This window comes from Centroberyx gerrardi, chromosome 4, assembly GCF_048128805.1.
Source record: "Centroberyx gerrardi isolate f3 chromosome 4, fCenGer3.hap1.cur.20231027, whole genome shotgun sequence".
NCBI lineage: Eukaryota > Metazoa > Chordata > Actinopteri > Beryciformes > Berycidae > Centroberyx > Centroberyx gerrardi.
Genome location: NC_136000.1, coordinates 23,815,863 through 23,831,896, shown reverse-complemented (window position 1 = coordinate 23,831,896; position 16,034 = coordinate 23,815,863). Strand labels below are relative to the sequence as shown.

General features: G+C 43.2%; 1 protein-coding gene across 1 annotated transcript; it reads left to right on the top strand.

The window, feature by feature from the left end:
* Positions 1-3,373: 3,373 nt before the first annotated feature.
* LOC139909679 (monocarboxylate transporter 13) lies at positions 3,374-8,854 on the top strand. Its single transcript, XM_071896875.2, has 5 exons — positions 3,374-3,608; positions 4,513-4,656; positions 4,816-5,546; positions 5,737-5,977; positions 8,694-8,854. Exons 1-5 carry the CDS (start codon positions 3,374-3,376, stop codon positions 8,852-8,854), a joined length of 1,512 nt encoding a protein of 503 aa, XP_071752976.1.
* Positions 8,855-16,034: the final 7,180 nt, after the last annotated feature.

Below are 16,034 nucleotides of genomic sequence, written 5' to 3'. Positions count from 1 at the left end.
CATGTGCCCAATAATGATCTGGCACACTCCGAACCTTGGTGCGATGCCTCTTAGTACACTATAAAGCGGCCTTAATTAATAGTTGGCAAAGGTTTATGGGCAGACTGTACCTTTGATCTACAGTTAGATCATAAAGTCATTTATGAGGTTTTTGTCTTTGAGTATTTGTGGGATAATGACAGCATCCTCTGACTGTAAAAAGGCTTTTCATGCTCTGGTGAATGTCCATCTTTCCCTCTTTGTCAGTGTAAAAGTCAAGGTAGGACAGTAACAAAACAGCTGAATGCAGGCATATTGTTTCATAATCATTAACACTGTCCGGTCACATCAGGCCACTTCGGCCTGTTTAAAATCTTGCTCAAGACTTTGGAATGCTTGTGGAATCAGGATTTTGTGAGCTTGGAATAATACGGTTCTATCTGATTTTTTATTAAAATTGACTTATCCACATATTCATGATTTTTGAGTGATACTTAATGTTTGTCTGGAGGGTTTTTTTTAGGAACCTTTTGGTATTAAATATCTAACCAGATAGAAAGTTTTGCCAGCTTATATGAAAAATCTTTGATGCCAAATATCTCAAAACAGCACTCGAGCCAGATAGAACCATGTCACACTTGAGTATAGGCCTTTGATAAGGATGATATTGGTGAGGATCAATGCATAGTCAACATTCATCAGTAGCATGAAAACCATGAAACGGCATCATGCGGAGAACGCCTTCCTGTGTAAACAAATTTCCTTCTTTTTTGTGGTCGCAGAGGAAGCACACACACAGTTTACACAGTTTTTTGACAGATTGATCATCAGAGGAGTCATGTTAGCAGTTTCTGAGGCAGCAGGAGAGATGTGAGGAGGTGGAGAGCTTATCAATTATGAAGGGATTTGCGAGGCCCCCTACTACATTGACTCGCTCCAAGCAGAACGTTGTCTCAGTTGTCAGATTGTTGCTTGATCTCCCCATGTGGCTGTTTATCATGCCGTCAATTAACATCATCTAATTTCTTAGAAATGGGTAGCAGCTTATGGTGGGACATTGGAGATGTAACACATCAGTGCTGCACTGCTGCTGCACTGTCGCATGCAACACCGGATATACTGTACCGTTCCATTACAGTTTTGAGATACAGTTCACCATACACACACTACTTAAGTCATCGCTCTGCATCCGTGGCATTTCTAAAGTATGAGGGGGTGTTAAGATGCAATCATGAGTCAACTGTGATACAAAAGGCAAGATCCTCTGTCTAAAGCCAGCTTTTTGTTCTGTTTTTTGTTTCTTTTTTTTTTGTTCAACATCCACTTAACTACATAAATTAATACCAATAATAGACCCTTCCCAAGCTTTCCTCCATTTCCTTTCCTATTGAGAGTTTTTCCTAGTTCTCAGTTGAGAGTCTCAGGTTGGAGGTTTTGTTTTCATTTATTGTTTTCATAATGCGGCCGTTGTGAAGCCCTTGAGACTCTAACTGTGATTAAGGGCTATACAAATAAACTTGAGTAGACTTGACTTCTAGTACATGGAGGAAGGGCACTAATGGTGTCATGAGGGTAGATGGAAAGATAAGATTACATTTCCCTTCAAATGTGCAGTCAGCCGAATCCATGCACACACACACACACACACACACACACACACACACACACACACACACACACACACACACACACGGGCACACAGGCACACAGGCACACAGGCACACACGCTTACAAAAAAGTTAGTGAAACTAGGATGTAGTAGAAGACACATGTAACCATCAACCTTGTACACGTCAAGCCCCTCTTATGAATTAACTCTTTCTTATCTTCCTACTCTCTCTCTCTCTCTCACTCTCTCTCTCTCTCTCTCTCTCTCTCTCTGTCCCTCTCTGTCTCGCTCTGTCAATTTCACTTGTCTGTGTTTGACCCTTGTACCGTGTCCTCAGATTTAGAGTCATGTTTTTATTGTAGAGTGGCTCTCTTGCCTTTGCTGTGTCACTGCTATGTGACAAAGGAAGAGAGCCACCAAGTACCACCTACCACTTGGAGAGATGGGATGCAGGAGGCTCCTCATGGCTTTAATATGACCTCAGCAGGTATTGTAGAGATGTAGTGTACGATGTGTGTACAATCAGAACTGCTTCTATTTTGTATTGCGAACCACACTGTGGATTCTGGACATTGACTTTTTAAGCTTGAAATCCTTTGTAAACAGGGTCTTATATGCAGTCTATGAAGCTCTATCATTATTATGTGAATTACACATTTTTCAGTCAAGAGCTAAATCCTGCAATACATGGTGAATCTAATCAGCTTGCATGGGCTGTTGTCCAAAAAGACAACAAATAGCTCACCACAGCACAAGTTTACTTTTAATTTTTCTCTAGGCCACATTCAGTCACAAGCAGGCAAATCAAAGTTCGCTCAACCTGTTTTAACGAAGGCAGTTATTTTGTATATATTTCTGATTAGCTGGCCCAGTGCAATTTCAATGAGCTCTTCCCATTGAAAGAAAGGAAAGACTTCTGAGAGTCTGATCAGTTCATTGTCAAATCCAATATCTAGAAATTCAACAAGCTTGTAGAGTCCAGATGTTTGATGTTCTGTAGCGCCATGTGCCTTATTGTCAGTTCATATCAGATATATCATACATGTTATATTCATGAAAAATACGGCAGCAATTGCATAGAACGCTTGTTTTTCATCGATGGTATGAGCTGATATGAATCATCAAAGAGTGAGATATTATGCGTGATGTCAAATAACATCCTATTCAAAGTGTTGCTTCAACATAAATGTACATCATCAGCGGCATACTACACAAGAAAGTGAAACAATGCTGTCTCATATCACAGAAGCAGTGGCACTCCCATAAACAGAGATTACATAATATGAAGTTGTATCAATGAAGTGGAGTTTGTGTCATCATTGAACTGTGATCCTGGATATGCACATAAACATAGGAGTGAATGTTACTCATTGAGGAAGATACAAGTTGTAATAGGATGAACTTTTATGAAGGCTGGCTCTGTGCCCATATACTGTAGCTACCTTGTATTATAACTTTATTTAGTTCAACGCTCAGTAGTAGATGCTTTTTGATTTTAAAATGCATGCCCTTGGTCCCAAATAAATCAAGTCCAATCATTATGATTGCTTGCCAATTTTGTTGTCAGTGGGAGCAATTTGAATTGAGCCCACCACCTACGACTTAAAAATTTCCCCTCATCTCTCATCACGGTTTGCACACGCCCGACCCCTCAGAGCAGACGAAAGATAAAGTGATGAGCAATTTATTTCTCTGTTTGCATTATTTGGTGATTACACAGTACAAAAGACATTACTTTGTCTCTCCATAGACATTTGAGTCGGGCAGAAACCACCGCAGATCACCATGGACTCTCCAGTGAAGGCTCAGAGGGTCCGGATAGCCGCGGCACCAGCGGCAGCCCCGGACGGCGGCTACGCCTGGTTCATCCTGCTCTCCTGCTTCCTGGTCTTCGGCCTGACCTTCGGGGTCATCAAGGCCTTTGGCGTGTTCTACGTGGAGATACAACGCTACTTTGAAACCACAGCGACGGGATCTTCCTGGATCACCTCTATTGCTGTGGCGACCATTCATGTTGGAGGTCATTATCATATATATTTTCAAATCAAAACTCTTTCTTTAAAACCTGTCTGTATGAATGTGTGATGAGATGCGAAAGAGCAGACACTCATAAGACACTGGTACTTCATCAACCCTCTATTCTTAGAATATATCTTCAGATTCTTAGTCATATCTGTGAAAATCCCTCCACTCTTTTGATGTGTCATCCTTCAGATGACTCAGCGCAAACACAGCCTTCTTAAGGTTTTGACCACCAGGTGGCTCTCTCCTACATCTTAGACCCTGCCAAAAGTCCCTTAGGTGTTGAATGAATCACACCACCTTAATCATCTGCAGAACTTACCGCTATTAACAAAACAACAAATGATATTCAGCAGATAGACTACCGAGATAGATAGATCACCTTATACAGTGAGAGAGCATAAATCAGCTAAAACATACTGTATCAATGGTAGTTCAGAAACTTCACACAAAGGTTGTCAGAACAGAGTAGATAAAAATAATAAATCTCACAACTTGTTGCCACCTTAGGAGTGTTTTTTTTATCTCCAATAAAGATCATGATTGGTGAGTCAACTGAATCATTATCCGATTGAAATGTTGGCCTACCAAGGCAGTAGGTGGCGCTGGGATTCATTTAAAAACTCAACCTTTTAAGTCTTCATATCTTCAAAGAGATATGTTCCCTCAGAATATATTCTACCTGCCAAATGAAAAGACAATATTATATTGCAAGAGAATGTCTTCATTTAGACACCAGAACAATATAATTTCTCTAACTACAGGACCTCTTACCTCTTAGAGAGAAGTGCATAAATGTAAACTGCAAATTCTGTTACCTTGTATCTATTGCAGTTCAATAAAATGTCTCACCTTGTAAGAAAATAGGATAATAAGTGCATCTCCTGTGTGTCCCTCTGCAGCTCCCATAGCGTCTGCTCTGAGCGCTCGCTACAGCCATCGCTCTGTAGTGATGATGGGGGGACTGCTGTGCAGCGTTGGAGTGGTGACCGGGGCTTTTGCTAGGAACCTGATAGAACTCTACATAACAGTGGGCTTCCTGAGTGGTGGGTGGCTCGATGCACACATACACACACACACACACAAAATACCTTAGAGCAGAGCCGGTCAGTTGCACACAAAACCCTCCATAAAAATCAACTCATCCATTCAAACAATACATTTTTCAACTTCTCATCTGGTTCCACTGCTCTGCCTCACTGCAGGTTTCGGCTGTGGACTGACCTGGACCCCCACAGTGACCATGCTGAGCTGGTACTTTGAGAAGAGGCGACCGGTGGCCAACGCCTTGGCCAGCGCTGGAGAGTGCATCCTTACTTTCCTCCTCACACCACTCTTCCAGCTGCTGATTGACAGCTACTCCTGGAGGGGGGCTATGATGGTGCTGGGGGGGCTGCAGCTCAACCTGTGTGTGTGTGGGATGCTGCTGAGGCCCCTAAAAGCCACCGGAGAGGTGATTCATCTCAGTGAGGACAAAGAGGGAGAGTTGGCCTTGGACCTGGAATCGCTATCTGTAATGGAAGAGGGCTCGTATCAGAGAAAACCAAACTGTCTAGGGGCTGAGGAGCTGAAAACGTCTGAGGAAGCTTCAACGATCAAGAGGGGTCCATCTAATAAGACCCCCGGAGAGATGCCTAATTTGACCATCGAGTCACAAGACAATAAAAGCAGGGCAAAGAGGGCTGAGCTAAGGACCAAAATCATTCGCTACGTAGATTACACCCTCATCACCAATGCTCGATTCATGGTCTACTCCATGTTTGGGGTGTTTGCTGCGCTGGGTTTCTTCGCCCCGGCCCTGTTCCTGGTGCCGTACGCTCGCAGTCGGGGGATTCAGGAATACCAGGCGGCTGCGCTCTTGTCCATCTCCGCAGCGCTGGATCTCGCTGGGAGGGTGTTCTTTGGCTGGGTGGCCAACCTGAGACTGGTAGAGACGGTATGTTTAGTTTAATAGTGGGTTTGACCAGAGCAATGAAAAGTTTGAAAATCACCATGTTGAAAGAGAAGTTAGGGCACAGCTATGCGCACCATGTGGCATAGTGTATATTTTCAGCAAAGTGAAAAGAGGCAAGAAGGTGTGGATGCTGACACCCGGTCTGCGTCTCCTCTGTCTCTGTCCCTACCAGGTGCAGCAGCTGACAGTGACAGTGTTTCTGCTGGGCGGCATGTTGCTCCTCTGCCCGCTGGCCTCCTCCTTCCTTGAGCTGGCTGCCTTCAGCGCAGCGTACGGCCTGGTGTACGGCGCCACCGTCTCCATCCACATCACCGTCCTGGCCGAGGTGGTGGGCGTCCACAGGCTCGGCAGCGCGCTGGGGTTCTTCATGCTCATACGCAGCAGCGGAGGCCTGCTCGGACCGCCCATTGCAGGTCAGAGAGACGGATGCTTTGATACTCACTTACACACACATACTGGCTGTAGATATCAAAAAGAAATGGACTTCAGCATCGAGTTGCTGCTGTAAAATTCCCTGTGATCCATACTTCTGTGCTGGCTAGAGATAAACAACAAGCAGCAAGGTGTGACCTTTAACAGAATAGAATAGAATAGAATAGAATAGAATAGAATAGAATGAGAGGAACTTCATGGCGCTTATGTTAACATTTCCTTTGGCAGAGCTCCAAAGAAAACAGGCGTACAGTGTCATTCATGAAGTCAAGGTTACAGTGTCTGTCACTTTGGCCGGCCCTATTCATCCACAAGGCATTAAATCTCACACAATGGATCCGCTCATACACCATTCTGCATTGTAAGTGCAGCACAGTGAGCCTATTCAACCACAATGAGATTTTTATATCTTCCTGTCATGGAAGACCACCCTTCAATTAATCATGGATTTTGTAGATGGTCCATCCCATGGGAACCTAAATTTTAATATTCAGAAGGCGGCTGTGCACAAATATAATATCATAGTGCTTTATGGTTGTGTTAATTTCATGGACTATCGGTCCCTGAAGCTACATTTTTTCCCCTTACAATAGAGTTTCTCCCCCATTGACTTCCTATTCGGTTACGCACGTAAGGTGTTTTTCCGCATCCATATGTAATGTGTCCTACAGAAGCTGTGGTAACATTCCCCACACACAGCAAAACAGTAATAGAGAAATCTCATAGACACCATGTAGAATCACTACTCAGACAAAGAAAGACACCTTACAAATTGAATGTACAAAATATTAGGGTCGCCTTCCTGATATTGAGTTGCAGCCCCTTTTGCACAATCCACGTCTCAGTTGTCTCAAAGCTTAAAACTCCTCTGACTCATCTGCTTCTTTTTATCTACATCTCCTTCTTTGTGATTGGTAGAGATTTAATAAGGGAATTCAATAGGGGATAATGACTTTTACCTGGATTCACTTCATCAGTGTACTTCATGAAAAGTGTCCTTAATATTTTGTACATTCATTGCAATGCGTACAAAACCCTCTGTCCCTCCACAATACACATAAGGCATAAGAACACTTTGAGAGGAATTAACACCATCCACTAGGACTGTAAATGCTGGCACTGGCTGGTAAGTGTGTCAAATCTACCAGCTACTTTGGCAACTACCCATCCCCTGTTCAATTAATCTGCTGTATTCTGAAAATCACTTTGACAGCTATGTAATTAAAATGCCTGATAAAATTCTGAATCTACCGGCAATCACAGCCAAGCGGACAAAAATGTTATTTTCCTGTCCTTTCCTATACAAAACACCCCAAACAAATGGCCCCATTTGAACTTGATTACTGAGGTGATAACCCTGTTTTCCCTCTCAACTCCAAACAATAGCAGGAAATATAGCCTGAAAAATACCCCAGCTTGCCTTGGCACCCGGGCGCTGCAACCCCTGCCAGAAAGTGTCTTGCCTCAGAGCCCATCCAGCACTAAATCAGCTGGGGAAACCTCTCATCCGAAACACTGGCCTCTCCAACAGAGGAGAAAAAAAAAAAAAAACGCTCATCTAGTTGTAGCCTGGATCGTTCAGCCAGACATTTGATAGTATTTATGGCTTTCTGAAAAGGCTGTTAGTATAGCGAAAAGGATCGCTCCTTTTCGATTTGAATTGCTGGAGTGTGAGAGGCTGTGATTCTTTTGCTCTCCTGCATGTGTGTGTGCGTGTGTGTGTGTGTGTGTGTGTGTGTTTGTGTGTGTGTGTGTGTGTGTGTGTGTGTGTGTGTGTGTGTGTGTGTGTGTCTAAGGAATTGGACTTCTCCTTTGGCATAGCATCCATTTTTTATTGGAAATTAAGCGGAGTCGATTGATGCTGGCCTGATGTAGTGTCTGAGAAGAAAACAGATAAAACATACCAAAACACCCTTTCTCGTTCTCTCTGCCTCTCACTCCCCCCCTCTCTCTCTCCTTCACACACACACACACACACACACATTAGTTGGCTCAGTGCTTACAGTACATCTTGTCCTTTGGGCCTCTATTCCTCTCTCTGTTCCCCTTTAATAGCTCCATCGTTCGCTCTCTAAAAAGTTCCAGAAAACAGTAAAACTTCCCCATTTGGAGTAAAATGACATCACCACATCTAATTGTTAAATTCAAGTTAATTCCACAGGCTGAAATTAACCTTGAATAAAGTTACACGCTAATTATACTGAAGGAGATAAAAATACAGCCTGTGGTGTCCTATTAATAACTTAACAGGGTCCCTTGGAGACTGAGGCTATTACAGAATCATTTCCACTGTACCGTTCAATACTTTGAGTACTTCACATACTTTGAAGACCAGAGAGTTGATTTGATGTTGAGGATGCATCAAAGCGTTCTAATTATGTTTCCTTCGCTGGTGGAAGGCATTGGCATTACCGCCTTAGGATAAAATTCATCTTCATGCGATCCTGTCTCGCTTATCTCTGCTATCTCTGCCTCGTTTATAGCTATCTGTCACACAATTTAGACAACGTGTTAACATAGCTGTGACGTTCTTGTATTTTGGGCAGCACAGTTGCATTCCAGGCGAGCTAGACACTGTAAATATGATCTTGGAGTTGTTTTGACTAGACTAAAAGCTTGAAATTTTGACTGTCAGAAGCCTGCAAAAAGCCCCTAATGTCACTCTCTGACGCACATACTGTATCTCTTTCCCCTTAGGATTCTTCATTGACAAGATGAGCGATTACGGGATGGGCTTCCTCATGGCGGGAGTGGCTCTCATAGTCTCTGCCCTCTTCCTGCTTCTGCTCCACCAGATGAACCGCAGGGATCGGGGGTCAACCGCCATGGGCCGCGATTTGTCCACAGACATGAAGTGAAGGAGGGCAAAAGAGCTGTGGTGGCTGATGGGGACTGAGATGGATGGAGGTCTGCATCTCAAGCACTCAGTGGAAAAAGGGAAAATGATGGTAAAGGCTGAGGTTGGCGACTTGTGAAGACAGGTCCAAAAAACAGTGGACTGAAGAATCCTCCTCCTTGCAGAGACATCTGGTGTCTCATAAAAATCTGCAGCAGATCTCTTAGATGGTTTCCAGCCAGCACGTTTCTGTCAGATAGACCAGAGAAAGCCTCAGCTGGTAGGGAATACTCGAGAGATGCATGAGACAGTCACAGTTCACCCTGTTCTCTGCAGCCAAGCTGATCTGTCTTGTAATTTCAGTGGGCAAATATTGAAGAAGACAGAAAGAGAAGCAGAACTGTTGAAAGTGAAGTCGCACGTCAAACATTCTGAGGAAGTTGTTTTATTACTTTTCAACTTTCTCGCTCGGCGGGACGCACTAAACTGTATTAACTTATAACTGCCTTAAAATGAAAACTGTATTAAAGTCACTCAAGTGCAAAATGTGTCAGGAAATTGACAATCATATGGATTGTACTCATGATTACTTTTTAATCATTTCTACTGAAGTCACAAGTTGATTCAGAGAGCAAAAAGCAAAGTATGTGTTATTGAATGCTGTGCATCAGAGTGCAGTGGTGTAATATAATGAATGCTGGGTTGTGTAGTGAAATATGGCTATAACACCCTCTAGTGTGCTGCTAATGAAGTTGCACCCAGAACCCACACCACTCTGCAGAACTGAGCTGAAAGGCAATATAACTACTATTCCACAGGGAAGTTGAGCTAATTTACTGATTGAAATCAGAGACATTGTGTTCAGTTGTATCAGCTTTGCGGTTCAGCACTCACAGTGGATGCAGTAGCCTTTGCCACTGCCAATTTGAAAAGCTATAGCGAAACAAATTGTGTGGAGCATTAATGGAGCTCCCATTAATTCACTTGCAGATTTCAAACAGCCCCACAAACAGTTTGAAGTGCAATGAAGCATCGCGATAGTTCATGCAGGACACGAAAGTCATACACCCCAACTGTAATCAGCTGACAGCCCGCTGATCGAATCAGCGTTTCTAATCAGTCATACACCAATCACAGCCCATTCTCACATCATCATCACATCACTACACCAATGCTGCCTCACTCACCGCTGCTGCTGCTGCTGGCAAAGCTTTGCCTCCACCAGTTCAGAGTCTTAACATGGCTCAAAGGTTAAAATTGTATTCAATGTCTTGCTTTGGGCCCACTCTTGTATACCCTGGGGGGTTTTCTGCATTGCGCTCCCTGTTTTGGCTTAGCATGCTGCTTGGCTAATCCAGGGAGCATCTAAAGAGCGGAGCCATCAGCGCCAAGCATAACTGTATTTCCATGTGTTGCAATAAATGGTTAAATCTATGACGAGAGTGTTCCTGACTGAAATTACATTATGTGCAGGCCTGCTACAAAAAAAACTGCTCAAGCAACAAAATAAGTTCTAAATAGTTCAAATTAAATTCTTTCCAAGTTCTTTCCCAATGCAGCCTGCAACCCGGAGAGAAAAGCGATTTTCATTTTCTTTCTCCGCTCTGGAATGTTTGGTGCATACAACCACCCAAGAAAAGTAGCTTTCATAACTCTGAAATAGCAAAAGGCACCAGATAACAATCTTCATGCTGATATAATGCAAATAAATATAAATAAACATGTCACCCTCTATAAATCTGCAATAACAAACTCCAAACCGAGGTTTAGCCAATAGAAACTGCTTTATAAACAGTGGCTGACACTGGAATCCCCCACTACATACAAACATACAGACACAAGCTACACACACACACACCCCAAAAGGAAGGGGCTGTAGAAAGGAAACCTTGCCACAACAAGAGAGCTGGTGACAAAATACCACTAGTCTTTGATCTGCCAGACAGGAACAAAGACATAATCCATGTTTCATAGAAAACCCTACATGAAAGCCAAACACACACACACACACACACACACACACACACACACACACACTCACACACACAAGCAGAGTATGCGATGGTTGACTGCCAAGAGAAGAGGCCACCTATTATCAGGGAAAGGAAGACTGCCAGATCAAACGGCCAAATTACCACAGCATTTCCGTTCCAGTGAACCCAAACTCTACTGTTATTTGATACATGTGGATGTCTCATCTTTTGATTGTATACCAGTCTCCTTGAACTCTCTAAACCCATATTTACACACTGTCTCTGTAATCCCACTGTACATTTGAAAAAAATAATAATAATAGATATATATAGATATAAAACTTATTTTTTATTCTGCTGATAAATGAAAAAACCCTTAAAAAGTGACCAAAATGTTCATATCAGGGTTGAGTAGAGCCCACCGGAGAGAAGAGCCCATATGCTTCAAGTTAAAGTCTAGCAACTAAGTGGGACAAATTCAGTTCTCACCTGGCCCACAACCCACCATGCTTGGTGTGTGTGTGTGTGTGTGTGTGTGTGTGTGTATGTGTGTGTGTGTGCAGAGAGAGAGAGAGAGAGAGAGAGAGAGAGAGAGAGAGAGAGAACAGGAGGGACAGGGGCCGTCTACATTTGACCCTCTCAACATCAGCTCCAATAAACCAGAAAACAGGAAGAGCTTTGAAGTCTGACAGGACTTATTGAAGCCCCTCCCGGTCACTTTGACCCCACAGCCGAACCCCTGGGCTGAGGGTCGCTATAGAAACAGTGAGTTGAAACGTTCTTTTTTTTTTTTTTTTTCGCCCTGACCTTGCTCCCGAGGGTCATGTTGTCGAATGCTGCGCAGCTACCTGAGTTCAAAGAGCTTCGGTTAACACAGGAGCGGGATGAGAGGGGAGAGGAGAGGTGAGAAGAGAAGGAGGAGAGTGAAAAAAGGGGGAGAGAAAGGAAAATAGAAGTGGGACAAGAGAGGGAGGTAGGAGGAAAACACATGATAGCTGAAAGAGGAGAAGCCAGCGGGGAGAAAGTTGAGAGGAAAACAGAGAAGAGAGAGAGAGGAGAGCGGCTAAAAGCTGAGGAGGAGCAGAAGAGGGGAGAGGAACGGCAAGCAGCTGCATGGAGGGGAGGCAAAGGGCAAAAGGAAGGGAGCGGAGGAATGTGGGGGAAAGTATGAACAAGACACGGGAGTGAAAGAGAAGTGGCAATTATATTGGGGAAACCCTCTCAACCCGTCGAGCGCTAAGCCGGGCTCAGACTCTGGGCCGGGCGGGATAAGAGATAATGGATGTGAAATGAGAATAAAATGGTCAGGCGGTTGAGTCCGGGCATGGCTCTAACCTCCTCAGGGTGTTGGGGTGGCACTGATTAGAGGAGAAGAGCAAGAAATGGTGGTAATGAGACGTGATTGGTCCAGCTGCAGGGGGTTTAGCTTAATGAGGATAACTAGCAACTTAGACCCACGCACCACCTTCCCTCGCAGCAGAAACGCAGCCTAAAAACAGGTTATTCCCATAAACTTGGACAGCTTTGAGTGCACAAGCCACGTTGCTAAGATGGAAAAAAAAGTATTGAAGACTGCCTTTATGGACACTGATTTTACCCTGGGTGATTTTCCAGGATGCAGGCGCCATGCAATCAGCTTCATTTGTGTGCAGAGGGCCAAAGAAACATTCCTAGAGTCCACAGCTTCAGCCTCCCAAATATTGTCGATGGAGAATCTTCAGGAATGTGCAGAGCCGAATCTTGGTTCAATGGCTTTTTATTTGGAGAGACGCCCCGTCCAAGTCCAACAACACAATTCTGTTTGCAAGATTTTGGGGGATTTAATCATTAGTTATGCATGTAACCACGTTGATTTTAAGGTTAAAAGTGAGGCCTGGGTGAAGAAAAGCAGGAAGAAAGAGAGAGAGAAAGAGAGAGACAGAGAGAGAGATAGACAGAGAGAGAGCTGATACAGAAGCCAAGCAGATGTTTGGTCCATGTGAGCCACACCTTGTCTGTTGTCTCTCATTCCCCGCAGCTCTCTCTTTCTCTCTCTCTCTCTCTCTCTCTCTCTCTCTCTCCCTCTATAAACCCATCCACCTTTTTTCTGTACTCCAGCCTCGTGTTTTTTTTCTTTCTTTTCTCCCTTAATCTCCCTCATCTTCTCCTACTTTTCCATCAGCCATCGCCTGCCAGCATCTTTAAACAGCTGCCCCACTTTAGATCATCAAGGCCTTTGTGTTGCCGTACCTTATACACACGCACACACACACACATTCACAATGACACACACAAGCAACGATACTTCAGATATATGCACAGCACTCATGCACAAAAATTGACGGGTTTTGAAAGTGTGTAGGTGGCAGACTTCAGAGGGGTCGAGATACAGAGAGAGCACACTTATCAGTTTCCATTACCAGCATAGAAACTTTTCCATTCCCGTACAGATTTATCCGGTTGATAGTCTAGTAAAGTGGAGCGAATGGCGCCGGCTCCAGTCTCTCTTAGTGCCTTTATGGTCAAATAAATCATATAAAAACCACAATAACACAACTCTTGCTCTCTCTGGGTCTGTGTGTGTGTGTGTGTGCGTGTGCATGACAGTTTCTCTCACTGTTTCTCTCATCCCACACAACACAAACTCAAGCTACCCAAACTGTACAAACAAGACAAACGCGCAGCCTATCACCGACTGTAACAGACATTAAGCCAGAGATTTATCTGGCTTCTTCAGCTGCGTGAGGTTTACATTCTGTCACACACAACATTAAAACCAACCGCCGGGACGTAGCTAATGCTCGCTGAACTTTTCAAATGTGAGCAAATAAAACAGAGCAAAAGTAGACTTTTATTGCCGTTGAGTTGCAGCACATTCAAATCATTGTATTATTGTTAAATGAACTGAGTGAGTCAAACTGCTACAGTGGCTTTTCCTCTGCTAGGTTCAGTACTGCAACAGGAACTTTGATTATGGTTCTTTTGTTACTTGGCACATAGAGAAAGATATCACATTGAGAATTAATATACAGTAAATTCTTGCTGCATCATTGTATTATATGTGTATTATAAGTATTTTAAGTGTATTAATATATTGCATTGTAAGAGAGGTTTTTGAGAGGTTACAGCCCCTAAGTGCAACTTTCACCCTTCTCCAAATCCAACAGCCTAGTTCATGTCAACAGCAGACGGTCATGAAAGCTGATTGGTTTAGCAGCCAGTCACTCCTGACCCCTGACCCCTCAGGCTGACCTCTGACCCTGGGTGACAGCCCTGATTTGGAAGGAATGGCTGAGATAGGCTCCTGCCTTCCTCCAGCACACTGACACAGGAGTGGCCCACCAGAGTGGCACTGGCAAGACAAGCTGCACATATATAAGATAGACTAATAATGCATACAGATAAACATTCACAGTGAGTCTTTTGATCTTGTTAGGTAATTCTCCATATCATAACATACACCTGAATGCCAAGTTAATTGTGATATTTTTATATCAAACATCCCATTTCTTTTGTTTCCTGAAAATATTAGTGGTTAGTTCATGGTGTACCAATACATAAAAATTATTGTATTGCCATTTCATTGGGTGTGTTTTGTGAACAAGCATCTGGGCAAATTCTCAGTTTGTTTTACATTGTTTATGAAGACCCATTTTGTATTTTATCATTTCCTTCGTTTAGTTTTGCCCAAATATAATCAATAAGCATACATATGGAAAACATAATCTTATTGTGCTTGACTCTAGCAAGCTAGCTAGCTAAGTGGCTACAGCTATTTGAATGTGAGCTAGCAAGCTAACATTACTTGTTTAGCTTACCGGAGCTAAAGTTAGCGGCTTTTAGGCGTTACGTAACATTACAAATAAGACCAACTGTCCTAAACTTTTTTCAACTTTCCTCATGGTGTCGTGGCCTGGTCTGCATCGCCACCTGTACCTCATCTTGCAGTGTGCACACAGTTATTCAGTTTTCATAGACAAGGAATGGAGGCAAACTGCCTTGAGAAATCATATTTGTTGTGTAACTGCCGTAAGACACCTTGGTTATGTACCATTGGCTGGTATTTATTCATTTTGAAGAATCTGGAATTTGTGACAGCTCAAGATTGTGTCCAAAGCATTTTTTTTAACTTTTAAACACTTATCCAACATCTTGTTTCAACCAGAAATACTATGAATTACAGAAGCAAGATACCATCATCAAACACAGATGCACACACACAAACATAGATACATGTCCACATAAACACAGATGCATGTGCACACATATACTGTACACATACATATTAAAGTTTGTATAGCCTACATATTACATCTTATAAATGTATTGGATACACATGTAATGCACATACGCACATGCACATACATACACACACACACACACACATACATACAAATCGCACAGCACAAACCAATAGGTATGTGTAGACCTTTTGTGTGCCTGCAAACAGCACATATTCCCTCCAGATGTACAGTTTTGACTTCATTATTGAACACATGTCACACATATTGAATCCCCCCTTTCCCCATATGGCTTGTATAAAAACTTATGAGAGCTATTACTTACTATCTGTCACTGAGACTGATTGCAAGTGTGCCTCTGGCTATCGCTGTGGGGGCTGAAGTCCCTCACCCTCAAACTTAAGAGAGGACGTCATCATTAACACTGGGCAATTATCAATTAACAGTTATTAACAATTTCTCTCTCTCTCTTTCTCTTTCTACCTGCTCAGATCCATCTGCAGACAGTTAGCAACTATTATACCATGAATCAGACTGGAATTAATTTTGATCATCATCGACTTGAAGCATGTGATATGAACTTACACACACACACACACACACACACTCACTCCACCCTGCAGTAAAAGCTATTGCGTGCTAGCCTCGAGAGAACGCTGCCTCAGATGAAAGGAATTTCTCTCTTTTCGATGTGACGATTCTCTCTGTTTCCGAACAATCAGCCTGCATCAGACTTTATCTCTTAGAAGTCCCTGTCTCTCTCTCTCTCTCTAGTTTTCATCTTATATAACTGGCAGGATTCAAACCCTGATCTCATTCATGTCCGCACATTTATCATGACGATGCTCAGACCGAATGTAATGTAGTAGCAGTGGTGTGTGTGCTTGTGTGTGTAGCATGCGTGTAAGTGTGTATGTGTGTACAGTACGCACAATCGAAGGTGTGGCTGCAAGTTCTTGTCCGTAACCCAGAATTCCTGTAATATTTCGTCTCTCCCTTTCAACCCCTA

Bases quoted from the DNA above. Each gene is read 5' to 3' on its own strand.
- LOC139909679 (XM_071896875.2), top strand. From the start codon at position 3,374: ATGGACTCTCCAGTGAAGGCTCAGAGGGTCCGGATAGCCGCGGCACCA. The intron at 3,609-4,512 runs GTCATTATCATA...GTCCCTCTGCAG, and splicing joins GGCGACCATTCATGTTGGAG to CTCCCATAGCGTCTGCTCTG. The intron at 4,657-4,815 runs GTGGGTGGCTCG...GCCTCACTGCAG, and splicing joins AACAGTGGGCTTCCTGAGTG to GTTTCGGCTGTGGACTGACC.